At 44.7% G+C, this 18733-nt stretch overlaps 1 protein-coding gene across 2 annotated transcripts in view; it reads left to right on the forward strand.

Moving 5' to 3' along the window:
• The window catches only part of preb (prolactin regulatory element binding), a 69312-nt gene that overhangs the window by 19952 nt on the left and 30627 nt on the right, over positions 1-18733 (forward strand). For both annotated transcript variants that reach the window (XM_072264671.1, XM_072264672.1), the window contains exons 2-5: positions 5235-5439; positions 5611-5825; positions 7012-7092; positions 15659-15783. In XM_072264671.1, coding sequence (XP_072120772.1) covers positions 5235-5439; positions 5611-5825; positions 7012-7092; positions 15659-15783 — 626 coding nt within the window. The remainder of the gene's footprint in view (positions 1-5234; positions 5440-5610; positions 5826-7011; positions 7093-15658; positions 15784-18733) is intronic.

Genomic DNA, 18733 nt, shown 5'->3' on the forward strand with positions numbered 1-18733 from the left:
GAATTGGTTTGCGGAGGGGGAGAAACAATCAGCCATGATTGAATGTTGGAGCAGACTCAATGGGCCAAATGGTCTAATCCTGCTCCTGTGTCCTATGGTGTTATGAGATTTGGGTGGTGACAAGGAGTTCAGTAGTATATGGCCTGGGGGAAGAAGCTGTTTTCCATTCTAACAGTCCTTCTCCTAATGCTACGGTACTTCCTGCATGATGGTATGGAGTCAGAGATTGTTGGACCGATGGGAGGGATCATTGACAGTGCTAAGGGCCCTGCGTATGCAGCACTCCTGATAAATATCTTGGATGTCTCGGTTTGCAGATGGTTGGTGGTGTTGTGGATCGCATAGAAGGTTGTTGTAGATTATAACAGGGCATTGATAGGCTCCAGGTAGGATAGAGAAATGCCAGATGGAGTTCAATCCGGAAAATGAGTCACACTTTAGAAGATCAAACCAAAGGCAGAGTATAGGGACAATTACAGGACTCTTAGCAGTGTGGAGGAACAGAGGGATCTTGGGGTCCAGATCCATAGATTCTTCAAAGTTTCTGTGCAGGTTATAGGATTGTTAAGAAGACGTATGACTTGTTGGCCTTCATTAGTTGGGTAGTTGAGTTTAAGAGCTGCAAGATAATGTTGCAACTCTGGAAGATCAGAATGATAATCCATGTTTGGAGACAAAAGAGGTTTTAAATGCATTTTTTTGCATCTGTATTTACTGAGAAGATGGACACGGAGTCTATCAAAGTGAGGTAAGTGGCATCAACTTTCATGGAACCTGTACAGATTACAGAGGAGAAGGTATTTGATATCCTGAGGCAAATCAGGGTGAATATATCCCCAAGGGCTGACAAGGTGTTCTCTCTGCCTCTATGGGAGGCAAGTGCAGAAATTACTGGGGCCCTGGCAGAGACATTTGAATCATCCTTGGCAATAGGAGAAGTACCAGAGGGTTGGAGGATAGCCAATGTTCTTCCACTGTTAAAAAAATTAAAGGCCAGTGAGTCTGACATCAGTAGTGGGAAAGTTATTAGAAAATATTCTAAGGGACCAAATATATGAGTATTTGGATAGACTTGGACTGATTAAGGATAGTCAGCATGGCTTTGTGTGTGGTAGGTCATGTCTAAAATAGACATAGACATAGAATAGTACAGCACAGTACAGGCCCTTCGGCCCACAATGTTGTGTCAACCCTCAAACCCTGCCTCCCATATAAGCCCCCCACCTTAAATTCCTCCATATACCTGTCTAGTATTCTCTTAAACTTCACTAGTGTGTCTGCCTCCACCACTGACTCAGGCAGTGCGTTCCACGCACCAACCACTCTCTGAGTAAAAAAGACCTTCCTCTAATATCCCCCTTGAACTTCCCACCCCTTACCTTAAAGCCATGTCCTCTTGTATTGAGCAGTGGTGCCCTGGGGAAGAGGCGCTGTCTATCCACTCTATCTATTCCTCTTATTATCTTGTACACCTCTATCATGTCTCCTCTCATCCTCCTTCTCTCCAAAGAGTAAAGCCCTAGCTCCCTTAATCTCTGATCATAATGCATACTTTCTAAACCAGGCAGCATCCTGGTAAATCTCCTCTGTATCCTTTCCAATGCTTCCACATCCTTCCTATAGTGAGATGACCAGAACTGGACACAGTACTCCAAGTGTGGCCTAACCAGAGTTTTATAGAGCTGCATCATTACATTGCGACTCTTAAATTCTATCCCTCGACTTGTGAAAGCTAACACCCCATAAGCTTTCTTAACTACCCTATCCATCTGTGAGGCAACTTTCAGGGATCTGTAGACATGTACCCCGAGATCCCTCTGCTCCTCCACACTACTAAGTATCCTGCCTTTTACTTTGTACCCTGCTTTGGAGTTTGTTCTTCCAAAGTGTACCACCTCACCTTCTCTGGGTTGAACTCCATCTGCCACTTCTCAGCCCACTTCTGCATCCTATCAATGTCTCTCTGCAATCTTTGACAATCCTCTACACTCTCTACAACACCACCAACCTTTGTGTTGTCTGCAAACTTGCTAACCCACCCTTCTACCCCCACATCCAGGTCGTTAATTAAAATCACGAAAAGTAGAGGTCCCAGAACAGATCCTTGTGGGGCACCACTAGTCACAATCCTCCAATCTGAATGTACTCCCTCCACCACCACCCTCTGCCTTCTGCAGGTAAGCCAATTCTGAATCCACCTCGCCAAACTTCCCTGGATTCCATGCCTTCTAACTTTCTGAATAAGCCTACCGTGTGGAACCTTGTCAAATGCCTTACTAAAATCCATATAGATCACATCCACTGTACTACCCTCATCTATATGCCTGGTCACCTCCTCAAAGAACTCTATCAGGCTTGTTAGACAGGATCTGCCCTTCACAAAGCCATGCTGACAGTCCCTGATCAGACCATGATTCTCTAAATGCCTATAGATCCTATCTCTAAGAATCTTTTCGAACAGCTTTCCCACCACAGATGTAAGGCTCACTGGTGTATAATTACCCGGACTATTCCTACTACCTTTTTTGAACAAAGGGACAACATTCGCCTCCCTCCAGTCCTCTGGTACCATTCCCTTTGACAACGAGGACATAAAGATCCTAGCCAGAGGCTCAGCAATCTCTGACTAACCAGTCTTTTGAAGTTTTTTGAGGAAGATACCAGGAAAATGGATGAAGGCAAGGCAGTGGATGTTGTCTACATGGACTTTAGTAAGGATTTGACGAGGTTAGTCAAGAAGGTTCAGTTGCTCAGCATTCAAGCTGAGGTTGGAAATTGGATTAGACATTGGCTTTGTGGGAGAAGCCAGAGAGTGGGAGTAGATGGTTGCCACTAGCGGAGTGCCACAGGGATCAGTACTGGGTCCATTGTGGTTTACCATCCAGATCGTTGATAAAGATGACAATGTGGTTAACTGGATCAGCAAATTTGCAGATGACGCCAAGAATGGGGGTGTAGTGGACAAAGTTTAAAATTACATTTATTATCAGGGTACATAGAGTTACCACATGCAACCCTGAGATTCTTTTTCTGCAGGCCAAACTTAGCAAATCTATAGAACAGTAACTGTCACCATTAGGAACTGTTAACTGTAAGCAAACTGTGTAAATGCAGATGGAAATAAATAGCAATAAATAATGAGCATGAAATAGGAATATAACAGAGTCCCTAAATGAATGTAGCTGTCCCCTTTTGTCAAGAGCCTGATGGTAGAAGCTGAACCTGGTGGTGCGAATCATGAAGCACCTGTACCTTCTGCTTTATAATAGCAGTGAGAAAAGAGCATGGCCTGGGTGGTGAGGATCTTTGATGATTGATGCTGTTTTTCTACGGCAACATTTCATGTAGATGTGCTAAATGGTTGGGAAGATTTTACCCGTGATATACTGGGCCAAAGGGACAGCAAAGAAGGTTATCATGGCTTGCAGAGGGATTTGGATCAGCTAGAAAATGGCAGATGGAATTTAATGCAGACAATTGCAAAGTATTACCCTTTGGTAGGACCTGTCAGGGTAGGTCTTGCACAGTGAATGGTAGGGCACTAAGCAGTATGGTAGAACAAGGGGATCTGGGAATACAGGCCCATAATTCATTGAAAGTGGCATCACAGGTAGATAGGATCATAAAGAAAACTTTTGGCACATTGGCCTTCATAAATCAAACTATTGAGCACAGGAGATGGGATGTTACATTGAAGTTGTATAAGATGTTGGTGAGGCCTAATTTTGAGTATTGTGGACAGTTTTAGTCACCTATCTATAGGAAAGATGTAAACAAAATCTTAAGAGTGCAGAGAAGATTTACAAGGATGTTGCTGGGTCTGGAGGACCTGAGTTATAAGGAAAGATTGAATAGGTTAAGACTTTATTCCTTGGAACATAGAAGGTTGAAAGGAGATTTGATAGAGGTATACACAATTGTGAGTGCTATAGGCAGGGTAAATCCAAGCAGGCTTTTTCTACTGAGGTTAGATGGGACTACAACCAGTCGTCATGGGTTAAGGGTGAAGGATGAGAAGTTTAAGAGGAACATGAGGGGGACGCTTCTTTGGTCAGAGGGTTGTGAGAGCATGGAATGAGCTGCCAGCACAAGTGCGAGCTCGATTTCAATGTTTAAGTGATGTTTGGATAGGTACGTGGATGGTAGGGGTATGGAGGGCTATGGTCCCAGTGTAGGTCAATGGAAGTAGGCAGTTTAAATGGTTTTGGCATGTACTAGATGGGCTGAAGGGTCTGTTTCTATGCTGAACTATTCTATGTCTCTATAACTCTAAAAAACCCTGGTTAGGCCACACTCACAGTATTGTATTCTGTTCTGGTCACTTCATTATTGGAAGGGTATGGGAGCTTTAGAGAGGGTGTAGAGGAAATATGCCAGGATGCCTGTCTGGATTGAAGAGCATGTCTTAGGAGGATATGCCAACTGAGCTAGGGCTTTTCTTTCTGGAGCAAAGAGGATAAGAAGTGATGATAGAGGTGTATAAGATTATGAGAAGTGTAGAAAGAGTGGACAGCAAACTCCTTTTTCCCAGGGTAACACTCGCCAATTCTAGAGGACATCCTTTTACAGTGATTGGAGGAAAGTGTAGAGGGGATGTCAGAGATATTTTTTTTCTAACACAGAGGGTTGGGTGCTTGGAATGCTCTGCCAGAGGTGATGGTCAAGGCAGATATATTAGGGACATTTCAGAGACTCATAGATAGGCACATTAGTGGAAGAAACATTGAGGATAATAGGGTGTGTAGGTGGGAAGGGTTAGATTGATCTTGAAGTAGGTTAAAAGGTTGGCACAACGTTGTGGGCTGAGGGCCTGTAATGAGCTGTACTTTTATTTATTTATTTTATTGAGCTACAGCAACAATTAGGCACTTGTGGCACTTTGAGCGGCGCCACACAGCATCCCCCTATTTAACCCTAGCCTAACCACTGGACAGTTTGCAATGACCTATTGACCTATTAACCGGTACGTCTTTGGACTGTGGAAGGGAAACGGAGCACCCAGAGGAAACCCACACGCTATGGAAAGGACTGACAGGCTCCTCAAAGATGATACTGGGATTGAACTCTGTATTCCGATGACCCACTCTAAACACGACAAGGCTATGTTCTATGTACACCATGGACTGAAGGGCTTCCTCCTAAGCTGAATGACGTGATTCTACAGTTTTCCATCCAAATCCATTTGCTTCGTACATTCACTGATTTGACTTCTCCCTTGTTTGATGTTCCTGCAGCATTTCCTGCGATTGGAGCGTGTGGCTGGCAACTTGTCAGCAACGCTCCTCCATTCCCATGACACGGAGACCCGAGCCCCCATGAACATGGCCGTGGCCGGAGATATTCTGGCAATTGGACAAGACTCCACTTGTCACATCCTCCAAATCCATGAAGAGAAACGGAAACCTGTTGAGCCAAAAAACAGCAAAAAAGAGGAAACAGGTAACAATGAGAGTCTGATTTCAGCTGGAACCTCCACCCTGATCAACCCTTGTTGACCCCCTCCCCACCCACCCCTCCTTCCCTTCAACCCATCCACCCTGCTCTACCCCTTCTACTGTGGTCAGTCTGTCTGTCTCCAGTCTCAGTTCCTGTTTGGTTTTCTCTGGGCAGTGAAGAAGATGGAAACAAAGAAGCGAAGACAAGCCACTAAAACAAGTAATGCAAGTGGGGACATGCGGAATGAGAGCGCGGAGATTGTGGTGGAACCACTTCACGTTGTCCACACTGACTTCAGTTCAGACGCCCTTCAGAAAAGTGTTCGTTTTAACCAGGAGCACTCCATTCTCGTAACCGGTGGTGTGGATGGATGTATTCGGCTATGGGAGGTACAAAGATTTTGTGTGTGTTAATTTGTGGTTGTTGTTGGCACGTGGCCAAGTGGTTAAGGTGTTGGTCTAGTGATCTGAAGGTCGCTAGTTCGAGCCTCAGCTGAGGCAGCGTGTTGTGTCCTTGAGCAAGGCACTTAATCACACATTGCTCTGCAACGGCACCGGTGCCAAGCTGTATTGGCCCTAGTGCCCTTCCCTTGGACAACATTGGTGGCGTGGAGAGGGGAGACTTGCAGCATGGGCAACTGCTGGTCGTTCATACAACCTTGCCCAGGCCTGCGCCCTGGAAACCTTCCAAGGTGCAAATCCATGGTCTCATGAGACTAACGGATGCCTAAAAAAAATATTGTGGTTGTGGTGCCTGCGTCAGTAAATTAAGTGCAAGTGTTCTAACTAGCTTGTGCGCAACGTGTGTCAGAGTCTAGCCCCTACACTGAGAGCTTCTGCCTGCTGTCTCTGACTGTAACAACTAGAGTAAGTCCAGTGCCACTCAAAATTACAAACCGCACACAGCACTGACTGTCATCAAATCTCCTGGCAGATTCAAATCAGGGCATCGCTGTTTCACTTCCTCCATTCTGCATTCTTACAACTCGGATCAGGTCCACTGCAGTGGCCTCTTCCTCCTCCCTCCATGGAACAAGGTCTTAAAGTTCCAGCACCACAAAGGGCCCGAACATCAACTCCAAACAGGTGTCCCTTTGTACCAGAGTCCTGTCTCAACCTATTTCTCCCCTTTGCCCCCACATCTCAGTAACGTTGGGTTACCCTGGATTGATGCCAAATGGGGTAAGTATGGATTAGACCAAGTTAGTATCCTGACTCAAGTGAAATCAAAATGGTTCCCTGCTGCTGGTCACCGTTCTGTGGCTTCATTTGAAAGCTGGTTGTTCACCAAGGCAGCAGTGAGCTGAGTTTCTCTGACTGATTTCCTGGATCCCTTGTTCCCTGTTGCTGGTCACCAATCTGTGGCCTCATTTGAAAGCTGACTATTCACCAAGGTGCCAGTGAGCTGAGCAGATGTTGCACATGTGGAAGATTATACCCACAGATATGCATCTAGCTCTCAGGGTGGACTTCAATGACTGTTTTGCTTTGAGGGAGTGTCTAAACAAGGAATAGGACTTTAAAAAAAACTAGTTAATGGGATTTCAATGTGAACCATGTATATTTCTACTTCCAGTTCCCAAGTATGAAGAAATGTTTTGACTTCCAAGCTCATGAAGGAGAGGTTGAAGATTTGGACATTAGCCCTGACAATAAGGTTTGATTTCCCATAGATTCCACTATTTTGTTAATTTACTGAAGTGTGGTAGTGGAAGAGTCTAATGTGGTTTGCTGCTTTGTCAGTTAGAAATAAGAGACCAAGGGTTAGGACATACAGCAGTGCAGTTCAACATGTAACTCTCGCTTTGGGAAGCAGCTTAATCTAGGGGATGATAGCCGCCAGCCCGGCCAAACTTAAGAAATCTCGTTTGGGTGGATGCTGCACGATCTGTCCCCTATTACAAATCAGTACTCCGAAATAACAAACAGTACACAATATGCGATTAAACGATTAAGCTTTATAATTCTTACTTTGACAATATGGTTAGTAAAGAAAATGTAAAAAAAAAGGGCCCATTCTTATGAAACAGTCTATTGTGCAATGTTGGAGCTCACTGATAAGCCGGTCATCCACCATCAACCTCTTCCGATCGTCACTGCCCTTCGGACCCTTGCTCCAAGTCCACTTGGTCCAGTGGTCTACCAACTCTTTCCATTCGCTTCTTCTCTCCTCATCTCTCCCCGGCAAAAGACCACGAAAATCTCTTCCAAACTCATAAGAAAGAACAACAGCATTCCAAACCCTGTTATCTCTAGTCATAACCCAAACATTGTTGCTACAGAGAAACCAATACATTATCAGTGAAACCTTGCAGCATGTTACACAGCAGTAAAACCTTAGGCATTCAACAGACTCACTCTCTTGAGATCCATTACCAACCTGATTTTCCCAATGTTGAAATCTCCCATGACTATCATAACATTGCACTTTTGACCCACTTTTTGTATTTCCTGTTGTAATCTGTGGTCATATCCCAGCCACTATTGGGAGGCCTGTATGTAACTGCCATCAACATCCTTTTACCCTTGCAGTTTCTTCACTCAACCCACAAGGATTCAATGTCTTCTGATCCTATGTCACATCTTTCTACTGATTTGATGCCATTCTTTACCAGTAGAACCATACCATCCCCTCTGCCTACCTTCCTATCTCTCTGATACAACATGTAACCTTGGACATTCAGCTCCCAACTACAACCATCCTTCAGCCATGATTCAGTGATGGCCACAACATCATACCTGACAATCTGTAATATTGGAGCAACATCATCCACCTTATTTCTTATACTCTGTGCATTGAGATATAACACTTTGAGTACTGTATTTGCTACCGTTTTTGATTCTGCATCCCTAATGCACTGACACTCACCCTGCTGGCTGCAATTTTGTCCTATCATCTGCCTGCCCTTCCTGACAGATGACTGCACACTATCTTTGCTTTTTTACCATCCGTCCTATTCTGAGTCCCTTCACTCCGGTTCCCACCCCCTGCCAAATTACTTTAAATCCAGTCCAAGGGTTCTACTCCATGTCATATGGTCTTGTCCTTCCTTGCATTCATGTTACACCCATCATCAACTTGTAAACCTGCTGGCTCATCCTCAGCTCTATCTTTCTGGTTCCCATCACTCACAACACGCTGGAGGAACTCAGCAGGTCGGGCAGCATCAGTGGAAAAGATCGGTCGACGTTTCGGGCTGGAACCCTTTGTCAGGACTGTAGAGGGAAGGGGCAGATGCCCTATAAAGAAGGTGGAGGAGGGTGGGAAGGAGAAGGCTGGTAGGTTCCAGGTGAAAAGCCAGTAAGGGGAAAGATAAAGGGGTGGGGGAGGGGAAGCAGGGAGGTGATAGGCAGGAAAGGTGAAGAAAGAATAGAGGAAAGAACAATGGGTAGTAGAAGGAGGCGGAACCATGAGGGAAGTGATAGGCAGCTGGGGGAGGGGGCAGAGTGACACAGGAATAGAGGAAGGGAGGGGCAGGGAATTACTGGAAGTTGGAGAATTCAATGTTCATACCAAGGGGCTGCAGACTATCCAGACGGTATATGAGGTGTTGCTCCTCCAACCTGAGTTTAGCCTCATCATGGCAGTAGAGGAGGCCATGTATGGACATATCTGAATGGGAGTGGGAAGCAGAGTTGAAGTGGGTGGTTACCGGGAGATCCTGTTTGTTGTGGCGGATGGAGCGGAGGTGCTCAACGAAGCGGTCCCCCAATCTGCGTCGGGTTTCACCGATGTAGAGGAGGCCGCACCGGGAGCACGGATTCAATAGATGACCCCAACAGACTCACAAGTGAAGTGTTGCCTCACCTGGAAGGACTGTTTGGGGCCCTGATACCCATCCCTCTTCCATATTAGTTTGAACCACTCCTAACAGCTCTTGTAAACCTGCTCGCAAGAATTTCAGGCCCCTTCAAATTCAAGTGCAACTCTTCCCTTTTGTACAGGTCCCAATTTTCCAGAAATTTGAATCCCTGCCCTGTGCTCCAATTCTTCAGCCACGTACTTATCTGCTACCTCATTCTATTCCTATCCTCACTGTTGCATGGCACAGGCAGCAGTCCTGAGATTACTACCCTTGAGGTCGTGCTTCTCAGCTTCCTTCCTGGCTCCCTGTGTTCTTCTCTCAGGCCCTCCTCCCTTTTTCTATCTAAGTTGTTGATACCAATATGTACCATAACTTCTGGCTGCTCACCCTCCCTTTTCAGGATATTGTGGACACGCACAGAATTATTGCGGACCCTGGCACCTGGGAGGCAAACTACCATCCGTGTTTCTTTTCCACGTTCACAGAATCACCTATGTGTCCCTCTAGTTATAGAGTCCCTATTAATGCTGCCCTCCTCTTCAGTTCCCTCCCCTTCTGAGCCATCGGGCCAGACTCAGTGCCAGAGACACGACCACTGTCCCTTCCCCCAGGTAGGTTACACCCCTCAACAGTACGTACTTAAGTGCTCCATTTTAAGACCAGGGTCTTGTATAGCCGTAACATTACCTCATGGCTCTTGAACTCACTCCAATGGTTGATGAATGACAACACTCCTTACACCTGTGTTTTGTTATTGTTGAGCCGACGGCCGCAGGGGTGCTCTCCACTATCTGACATTCCTCATTTCCTCTCCTGACAGTCACCCATTTATCTGTCTCCTGTAGCCTTGGGGTGACTACCTCCCTGTAGCTCCTGTCTATCACCTCTTCACTTTCCCTAACAAACTAAAGGTCATCGAGCTGCAGCTCCAGTTCCTTAACACCGTCTCAAGGAGCTGCATCTCGATGCATCTGGTGCAGATGTGGCCATTGGGGAGGCTGGTGATCCCCCAGAAATCCCACATTTGACCCAGAACAGAACACTGGCCCTGCAGATATATTCCATATTTTCTGAATAGTTAAATAAGAAATAAGGGATAACCTCTGCATGTTCTCGCTGAAGCCCTGTTAGGCCAAAGCCTTACCATTCTGACCCGGACCGCTCTAACAGTAATCACTCTGCTATTCGGTACCCCTCTTTTATGAAAACTGGGTTTTTAAAACTGTTCGCTGGACCTGCACGGGAATGATTCTGCTGCGTCTGTACAGCACTCTAATCAACAATCAAGTTGATAGATTCCTGATTGGTCAGGACCTCAAAGGATATGACTAGAAGCCAGATGTATGAGTGGGATTGGGGATCAACCATGATGGAATGGCATTGCAGACTGAGTGGGCTGAATGGCCTAATTCTGCTCCTCTGAATGGTCTATGGTCTTGACTGTCACGCTACATTTCAATGGAAAATTCTACAAAAGGTAGTGGATTCAGCCCAGTACATTATGGGAAAAGCCCTCCCAACCATTGAGCACACCTACATGAAACTCTGTCATAGGAAAGCAGCATCCATTATCAGAGATCCCCACCACCCAGGCAGAATCAGAATCAGGTTTATTATCACCAGCATGTGTCGTGAAATTTATTAACTTAGCAGCAGCTGTTCCATGCAATGCATAGTGTAATGCGCTGGTTCACATCTGTACTGTTATGGTGTAGGCGTTTGATCTGGCAGCTCTGTGGGAGTGATTTGCTCTGCTTTCAGCCTGTTTGGGTTATCGTTGAAGATGAGGGATGATGTGCAATGTGTGCCATCCAATTAGCGGGAGGTTTTTCTTGGTGAGGGACAATAGGTTAGTCTTGGGCTTGTGTTTGTCGAGAGATGAAAAGAGGAGACACTGGGGAGAACCAGTCGTAGGACACGACCTGGTGGGAGACTGGTTTGTCTGAGACGGATTGCGGGTGACACTCAGAAAGTGGTGTGTGCTTTCACGCTGACCAAGGGCCCAGCGTGTGCGTGACAGTGAAGTTCAAGATGAGCTCCAACTTGTGCACATTTGACTGTTGGGCCCTGTTCTTTTTGATTTTCTTTACTAACCCTTTAGTTAAGTTAGATTCATTAATATATTTCCTTTAATCGTATGCAGTGTGCTGTCTGTTATTTCGTGTCACTAATTTGTAACAGGGTAGCAAATTACACAGTATTCACACAAACTGGGGTTTGAGGTGGGATGAGCCATCTCAATCTCCCAAGTCTGGGGGGACTTGAGAGTTTCTTCCCTAGAGTTATGCAAGAAGCCAAGGTGTTTCAATAATATAGAAGAAGAATGCTCTTCTCTTGCTGCTGCCATCAGGTAGAATGTACAGGAGCCTCAGGATGCACAGCACCAGGTTTAAGAACAGTTTCTACCCCTCAACCATCAGGCTGTTGACCTAAAGGAGATAACTAAGGACTCTTTATCTCTTTATTCATTGCTATGTACTTATATTGCACATTTTGTTGTCTTCTGCACTCTGGTTGATCTTTCATTGATCCTGTTAAAGTTACTATTCTATAGATTTGCTGAAAATCCCCACAGGAAAAACAATCTCAGGGTTGTATGTGGTAACATATATATACTCTGATAATAACTTTTACTTTGAACTTGAACCTAAATGCTAGCAGGTTCTAACCTTCAGAATTGTCTCCAGTAACTTGCCCACCACTGATGTCAGACTCAATAGCCTGTAATTCCCTGACGTGTCTTTGCTGTTCTTCTCGATAACACTACAACACTAGCCAGTCTCCAATTTTCCAGCGTTTCACCGATAATTAAAATGTCTCAGGCAAGACCATTTAATTTCTTCCCTAGTTTCCCACAAGGTCTTCGGATATACTTGGTCAAGACCCGGGGATTTATCTTCCTTAATGTTGCTTAAGACCACTAATTCCTCTTCATTGGTCATTTGTATGTGGTCCAAGTCATCATAACTCATTTGCATCCATTCCTTAGCTTATGTCATCTTCCCTACAATAAAGACTGATATGAAATATTCATTCAAACCTCACTGTGGCCCCACACACCAACAGCCATGCTGATATTTAAGGAGAACTTCTCTCTCTCTTTCATTCTGAAGATCTTTATAGAATCTCTTGGGATTTTCTTTAACCCTGACTGCTAGATGTATCTCAGGCCCACTTCTATGCCTTCCTGATTTCCCTTCAGACAATAAGATATAGGACCAAATTAGGCCATTTGGCCCATCGGGTCTGCTCCGACATTTCATCACAGCTGGTCGCATTTTCCTCTTGGGCCCCAATTTCCTGCTTTCTTCCCGTATCCCTTCATGCCCTCACCAATCAAGAATTGATCAGCCTCCACCTTAAATATACACAAAGACTTGGTCTCCACAGCTGCCTGTGGCAAATAATTCCACATATTCACCAATCTCTGGCTAAAGAAATACCTCCTCAGTCCCGTTCTAAAATGAAGCCCCTCTATTCTGAGGTTGTGTCCTCTGGTCTTAGACTCTCCCACCATATAAAGCCTCCTTTCCACATCCACTCTATCGAGGCCTTTCACCTTCAATAGGATTCAATGAGGTCACCCTTTATTCTTTTGAATTCCAGCGAATACAGGCCCAAACCCATCACAAGCTCTTCACATGACAAGTCATTCAATCCTGGAATCTCACTTGATAATTCCCAATTATCACACTTTTAAAAACCTCCTACTTATAAAATGTCCGTTTCTTTGCAAACAGGCTCGCCCAAACAACCTTTGCAAGTACCCTTCTAATATTTCCAAGATTGTGCCATCCCAATTTAAGATCTTATTTGAACAATCCTGTCTTGTGTTTTACTTATTTAAAACTAGTGGAATTGTGGTCACTGTTTCCAAAGTGCTTCCCCACTAATACCCGAGTTAGTGGCCCTGCCAGTGCTGTGCCAGCCCCCACAACATACTGTAATGAGGAGACCAGAACTGAACACAGTACTCCAAGTGTAGTCTAACCAGAGTTTTATAAAGCTGCAACATAATTTCCTGATTCTTCAACTCAGACTAGCCTCAATTATTAAAAGTAAGCATGCCATATGCCTTCATTACCCCCTATTAGGCCACTTTCAGGGAGCTAGGTACGTGGACCTCAAAGTACCTCTGCTCGTTATACTGTTAACTGTACTCCCTTTATATTGGATCTGCACACTTGATAGAATTCTGCCATTTCTCTGCCCATATCTGTAACTGATCAATTTTCTGCTGTAACACACAAAAAATGCTATATTCAGTAGGTTTTCTATGTTTCTATGTTTCATTTCCATAGATGGTGTCTAACCGCTGAATTCCTCCAGCATTTTGTGAGGTGTACCCCAGGCTACTGTGGGAGGCAAGGGAGGAGATTGCTGAGCCTCTGGCGATGATCCTTGCATCATCAATGGGGACGGAGGAGGTTCCGGAGGATTGGAGGGTTGCAGATGTTGTTCCCTTATTCAAGAAAGGGAGTAGAGGTAGCCCCAGGAAATTATAGACCAGTGAATCTTACTTCAGTGGTTGGTAAGTTGATGGAGAAGATCCTGAGAGGCAGGATTTATGAACATTTGAAGAGGCATAATATGATTAGAAATAGTCAGCATGGCTTTTTAAAAGACAGGTCATGCCTTACGAGCCTGATTGAATTTTTTGAGGATGTGACTAAACACATTGATGAAGGAAGAGCAGTAGATGTAGTGTATATGGCTTTCAGCAAATTTGATCAGGTACCCCATGCCAGGCTTATTGAGAAAGTAAGGAGGCATGAGATCCAAGGGGATATTGCTTTGTGGATCCAGAACTGGCTTGCCCACAGAAGGCAAAGAGTGGTTGTAGACAGGTCATATTCTGCATGGAGGTCGGTCACCAGTGGTGTGCCTCAGGGATCTGTTCTAGGATACCTATTCTTTGTGATTTTTATAAGTGACCTGGATGAAGAAGTGGAGGGATGGGTTAGTAAACTTGCTGATGACACAAAGGTTGGAGGTGTTGTGGATAGTATGGAGGGCTGTCAGAGGTTACAGGATAGGATGCAAAAATGGGCTGAGAAGTGGCAGATGGAGTTCAACCCAGATAAGTGTGAAGTGAAAACGCAAACACGAGGAAACCTGCAGATGCTGGAATTTCAAGCAACACACAAAAAAAGCTGGTGAACGCAGCAGGCCAGGCAGCATCTATAGGAAGAGGTACAGTCGGTTAAGAAAGTTGTTAAGAATTTAAGAACTGTGGTTAAGAAAGCATACGGCGCATTGGCCTTCATCAGTCATGGGATTGAGTTTAAGAGCCGAGACCCCACTTGGAGTACTGTGCTCAGTTCTGGTCACCTCACTATAGGAAGGATGTGGAAGCCATAGAAAGGGTGCAGAGGAGATTTACAAGGATGTTGCCTGGATTGGGGAGCATGCCTTATGAAAACAGGTTGAGTGAACTCGGCTTTTTTTCCTTGGTGCGACAGAGGATGAGGGGTAACCTGATAGAGTTGTATAAGATGATGAGAGGCATTGATCATGTGGATAGTCAGAGGCTTTTTCCCAGGGCTGAAATGGCTATCATGAGAAGGCACAGTTTTAAGGTGCTTAGAAGTAGGTACGGAGGAGATATCAGGGGTAATTTTTTATGCAGTCAGTGGTGAATGCATGGAATGGGCTGCTGGCGATGGTGGCAGAGGTGGATACGATAGGGTCTTTCCAGAGACTCCTGGATAGGTACATGGAGTTTAGAAAAATAGAGGGCTATGGGTAACCCTAGGTAATTTCTCAGGTAAGGACTTGTTTGGCACAGCTTTGTGGGCCGAAGGGCCTGTGTTGTGCTATAGGTTTTCTATGTTTCTATCTATTAGGACCTGGGCACTGTTGCAGTACAAAGCTCTGGGGCTAGACCACACCTCCCAGCGACTTGCTCTGGGCCCCGGTTTCAGCACCCAGACTAGAGCTGCTCTGAAATTCTTGAAATCGTTTTGGCAAACAGAACGATCTAACTTCACATGTGTTCAAGTTGTACGGACATCAGGACTCCCCAGCCTCAGCTTCTCCTCTCTGAATGGCTCACTCTGTCTGCATCGATTCTGCACAACTCACCCCTTGAACTGGTTTCTCCTTCGCTCGCCTCTTCATTGCAGTGATAGTTTCCCACAATTCACTTCAAATAAGGTGTTATTAGTAATGCTTTCAGTTGGATTTCTTGCCTTTTGAACTACCAGTGAGCTGTCGCTTGTGTTCAGTAGCACCATCTTAAACCGGAAGGGAAGGTGTCCACAGGAGATACCAGACTCCACTTTCGTGACCCGATGGGTAAAAATAATCACCATTTCTTCATCATCATTTGGTCCGAATTGTGCAATTCATTTACCTGACAGCATCAGATAACTATTATGTGAATATTAATGATGGTAATGATATTTCTCTGGACAGATAGTGACTGTGGGACGAGACTTTAAGTGTTGCGTTTGGAAAAATGACCAGTTAGTGACAGAACTATGCTGGAATGAAAACATGCCTCAGATTACAGACAAGATGTACCGATATCAAGCATGCAGGTTTGTATTTCTACTTTGCACTTTATATCCCTTTGCATAAAAAGTAAAAACTGGCATTGATGGGGTAAATGCAGTCATTGATCAGGTAAATGATGTCATTGGTGGGGTAAATACTGCCATTGCTGGGTTACTGGGGTAAATACTGTCATTGGTGGGTTAAAAATTGTCATTGATGGGTACTGGGGTATATACTGTTGTTGGTGGATACTGGGGTAAGTACTGTCATCGGGTTAAATGTTGTCATTGGTGGATTCTGGGGTAACTATTGTGATTGGTGGGTACTGGGGTATATACTGTCATCGGTGGATACTGGGGTAAATATTGTCATTGGGTACTGGGGCATATACTGTTGTCGGTGAATACTGGGGTAAATACTGTTATCAGTGGGTTAAATATTGTCATTGGGGGTACTGGGTTAAATATTGTCATTGGTGGGTACTGGGGTAAATATTGTCATCAGTAGGTAGTGGGGTAAATATTCTGATTGGTGGGAACTGGGGTAAATACTGTCATTCGTGGGTACTGGGGTAAATAATGTAATTGGTATTGTAAATATTGCCATTGGTGGATACTGAGGTATATACTAGCATTAGTGGTGATGTCTTGGAGGTTGGTCAAGAATTATCAGTCGTTTGACATTTAAGATGAGGTGGTTAATTGGATTTGACATTGGCTTTGTGGGAGAAGCCGAATAGTGGTCCTAGATGGTTGCTTCTGACTGGAGGCCTGAGATCAGTTGTGTGCTGTAGGGATCAGTGCTGACTGTGGTTGCTTGTCATCTGTCAATGATCTGGATGATAATGTAGCAAACCAGATCAGCAAATTTGCAGATGACAGCAAAATTGGGGATGTAGGAAGATTATCAAAGCTTACAGCAGGATCTGGACTAGCTTGTGAAATGTGCTGAATACTGGCAAATGGAATTTAATGCAGACAAGTGTGAGAATGAGAGGATATTTTATAGTAACATATAAAATTATGAAAGGGATAGATAAGATCGAGGCAGGAAAGTTGGTTCCACTGGTAGCTGAGACTAGAACTAGGGGACATAGCCTCAAGATTAGGATGGAGCAGACTTGATGGGCCAAGTGGCCCAATTCTACTCCTATATTTTATGGCCTTATAGTTCAAGGGGAACAAGGCAGGTGGTGGTGGTGCAATGAGCTACCAGCGGAAGTGGATGCAGGTTCGATTTCAATGTTTAAGAGAAGTTTGGATAGGTTCATTGATGGGAGGGGTATGGAGGGCTATGGTACCAAGCAGAATGATAGTTTGGCATAGATTAGATGGGTTGAATTGCCTGCTTCTGTGCTGTAGTGTTTCGTGACTATGACTAGAATGGCCTTCGTCTGTTTGTAGCGGTGGAGAGCTTATTTTGGAGGGAATGTTCAGGCTTTGCATAAAATACAGCATTGAACAATATAGGTTCCTTGGCCTTGATTACTCCACCATCAATCTAACCATTCTCTCCTACACAACTCATTACCCTCAACTTTTCTGATATTAGACATAGCAGCAGAATTAGGCCATTTGGTCCATCGAATCTGCTCCACCATTCAATCATGGCTGATCCTCTTTTCCCCTCCTCAACCCCAATTTACCGGCCTTCTCCACATAACTTTGATGCCATGTCTAATCAAGAACTTATCCATCTCGCCTTAAATACAGCCAACGACTTGGCCTTCGCAGCTGCCTGTGGTAAGAAATTGTACAAATTCGTCACTTGAAATTTCTTCACATCTTGATTTTAAATGAACGCCCCTCTATCCTGAGACCGTGACCTCTTGTCCTAGACTCCTTCACCATGGTAAACATTCTTTCCACATCTACTCTGTCTAGGCCTTTCAACATTTGAAAGGTTTCAGTGAGATCCCCCTCATCCTACTGAATTCCAGCGAGTAGGGACTCAGAGCTATCATATGTCCCTCACATGATAACCCTTTCATTGTCAGATTCATCCTCTGACCCTCCCCTGGACCCTCTCCAATGCCAGCACATCTTTTCTGAGATGAGGAATCCAAAACTATATAGAATACTCAAGGTGAGGCCTCATCAGTGCCTTATAAAGCCTCAGCATCACCTGCTCTTGATAATCTAGAGCATTTGCTTTCCTCACCACTGACTCTACCTGCAAGTTAACCTTTACGGTGTTCTGCACAAGGACTCCCAAGTCCCTATGCAACTCAGATTTTAAAGAGTGGAGTGACATTTGCAATTTTCCAGTCCTCTGGCACCATGCTGGAATCCAGTGATTTTTGAAATATCATTGCTAAGGCCTCCACAATCTCTCACACTACCTCTTTCAGAACCCTCGGGTGCAGTTCATGTGGTCCAGGTGACTTATGTACCCCTAGGACTTACAGCTTTTTGAGCACCTTCTCCCTTGTAATAGTAACTGCACCCACTTCTCTTTCTTCACTGCAACATCTGCCACACTGCTAGTGTCTTCCACAGTGAAGACTGATGCAAAATACTCATCTGCCATCTCCTTGTCCCTTGTTATTATATCTCCTGCCTCATTTTCGAGCAGTCCGATTATACACTCTCATTTCTCTTATTCTTAACCTACTGGAAAAAACTTTTACTATCCACTTTGATATTGTTTACTAGCTTGCTTTCATAATTCATCTTTTCCCTTCTAATGATTCTTTTAGTTACTCTCTGTAGGTTTTTAAAAGCTACCAAATCCTCTATCTTCCTGCTAATTTTTGCTTTGTTGAATGTCCTCCCTCTTCTGTTTTTACAATAGCTTTCATTTCCCTTGTCAGCCACAGTTGTGCTGTTTTGCCATTTGAGTATTTCTTCATTTTTGGAATACATCTGTCCTGCACCTTCCTCATTTTCCCCAGAAACTTGCGCTATTGCTGCTCTGCTGACATCCCTGCCAACAGCTCCTTCCAATTTACTTTGGCCAACTCCTCTCATACCACCCAATCCAGTATAGCTGATC

Source organism: Mobula birostris, chromosome 8 (assembly GCF_030028105.1).
Source record: "Mobula birostris isolate sMobBir1 chromosome 8, sMobBir1.hap1, whole genome shotgun sequence".
NCBI lineage: Eukaryota > Metazoa > Chordata > Chondrichthyes > Myliobatiformes > Myliobatidae > Mobula > Mobula birostris.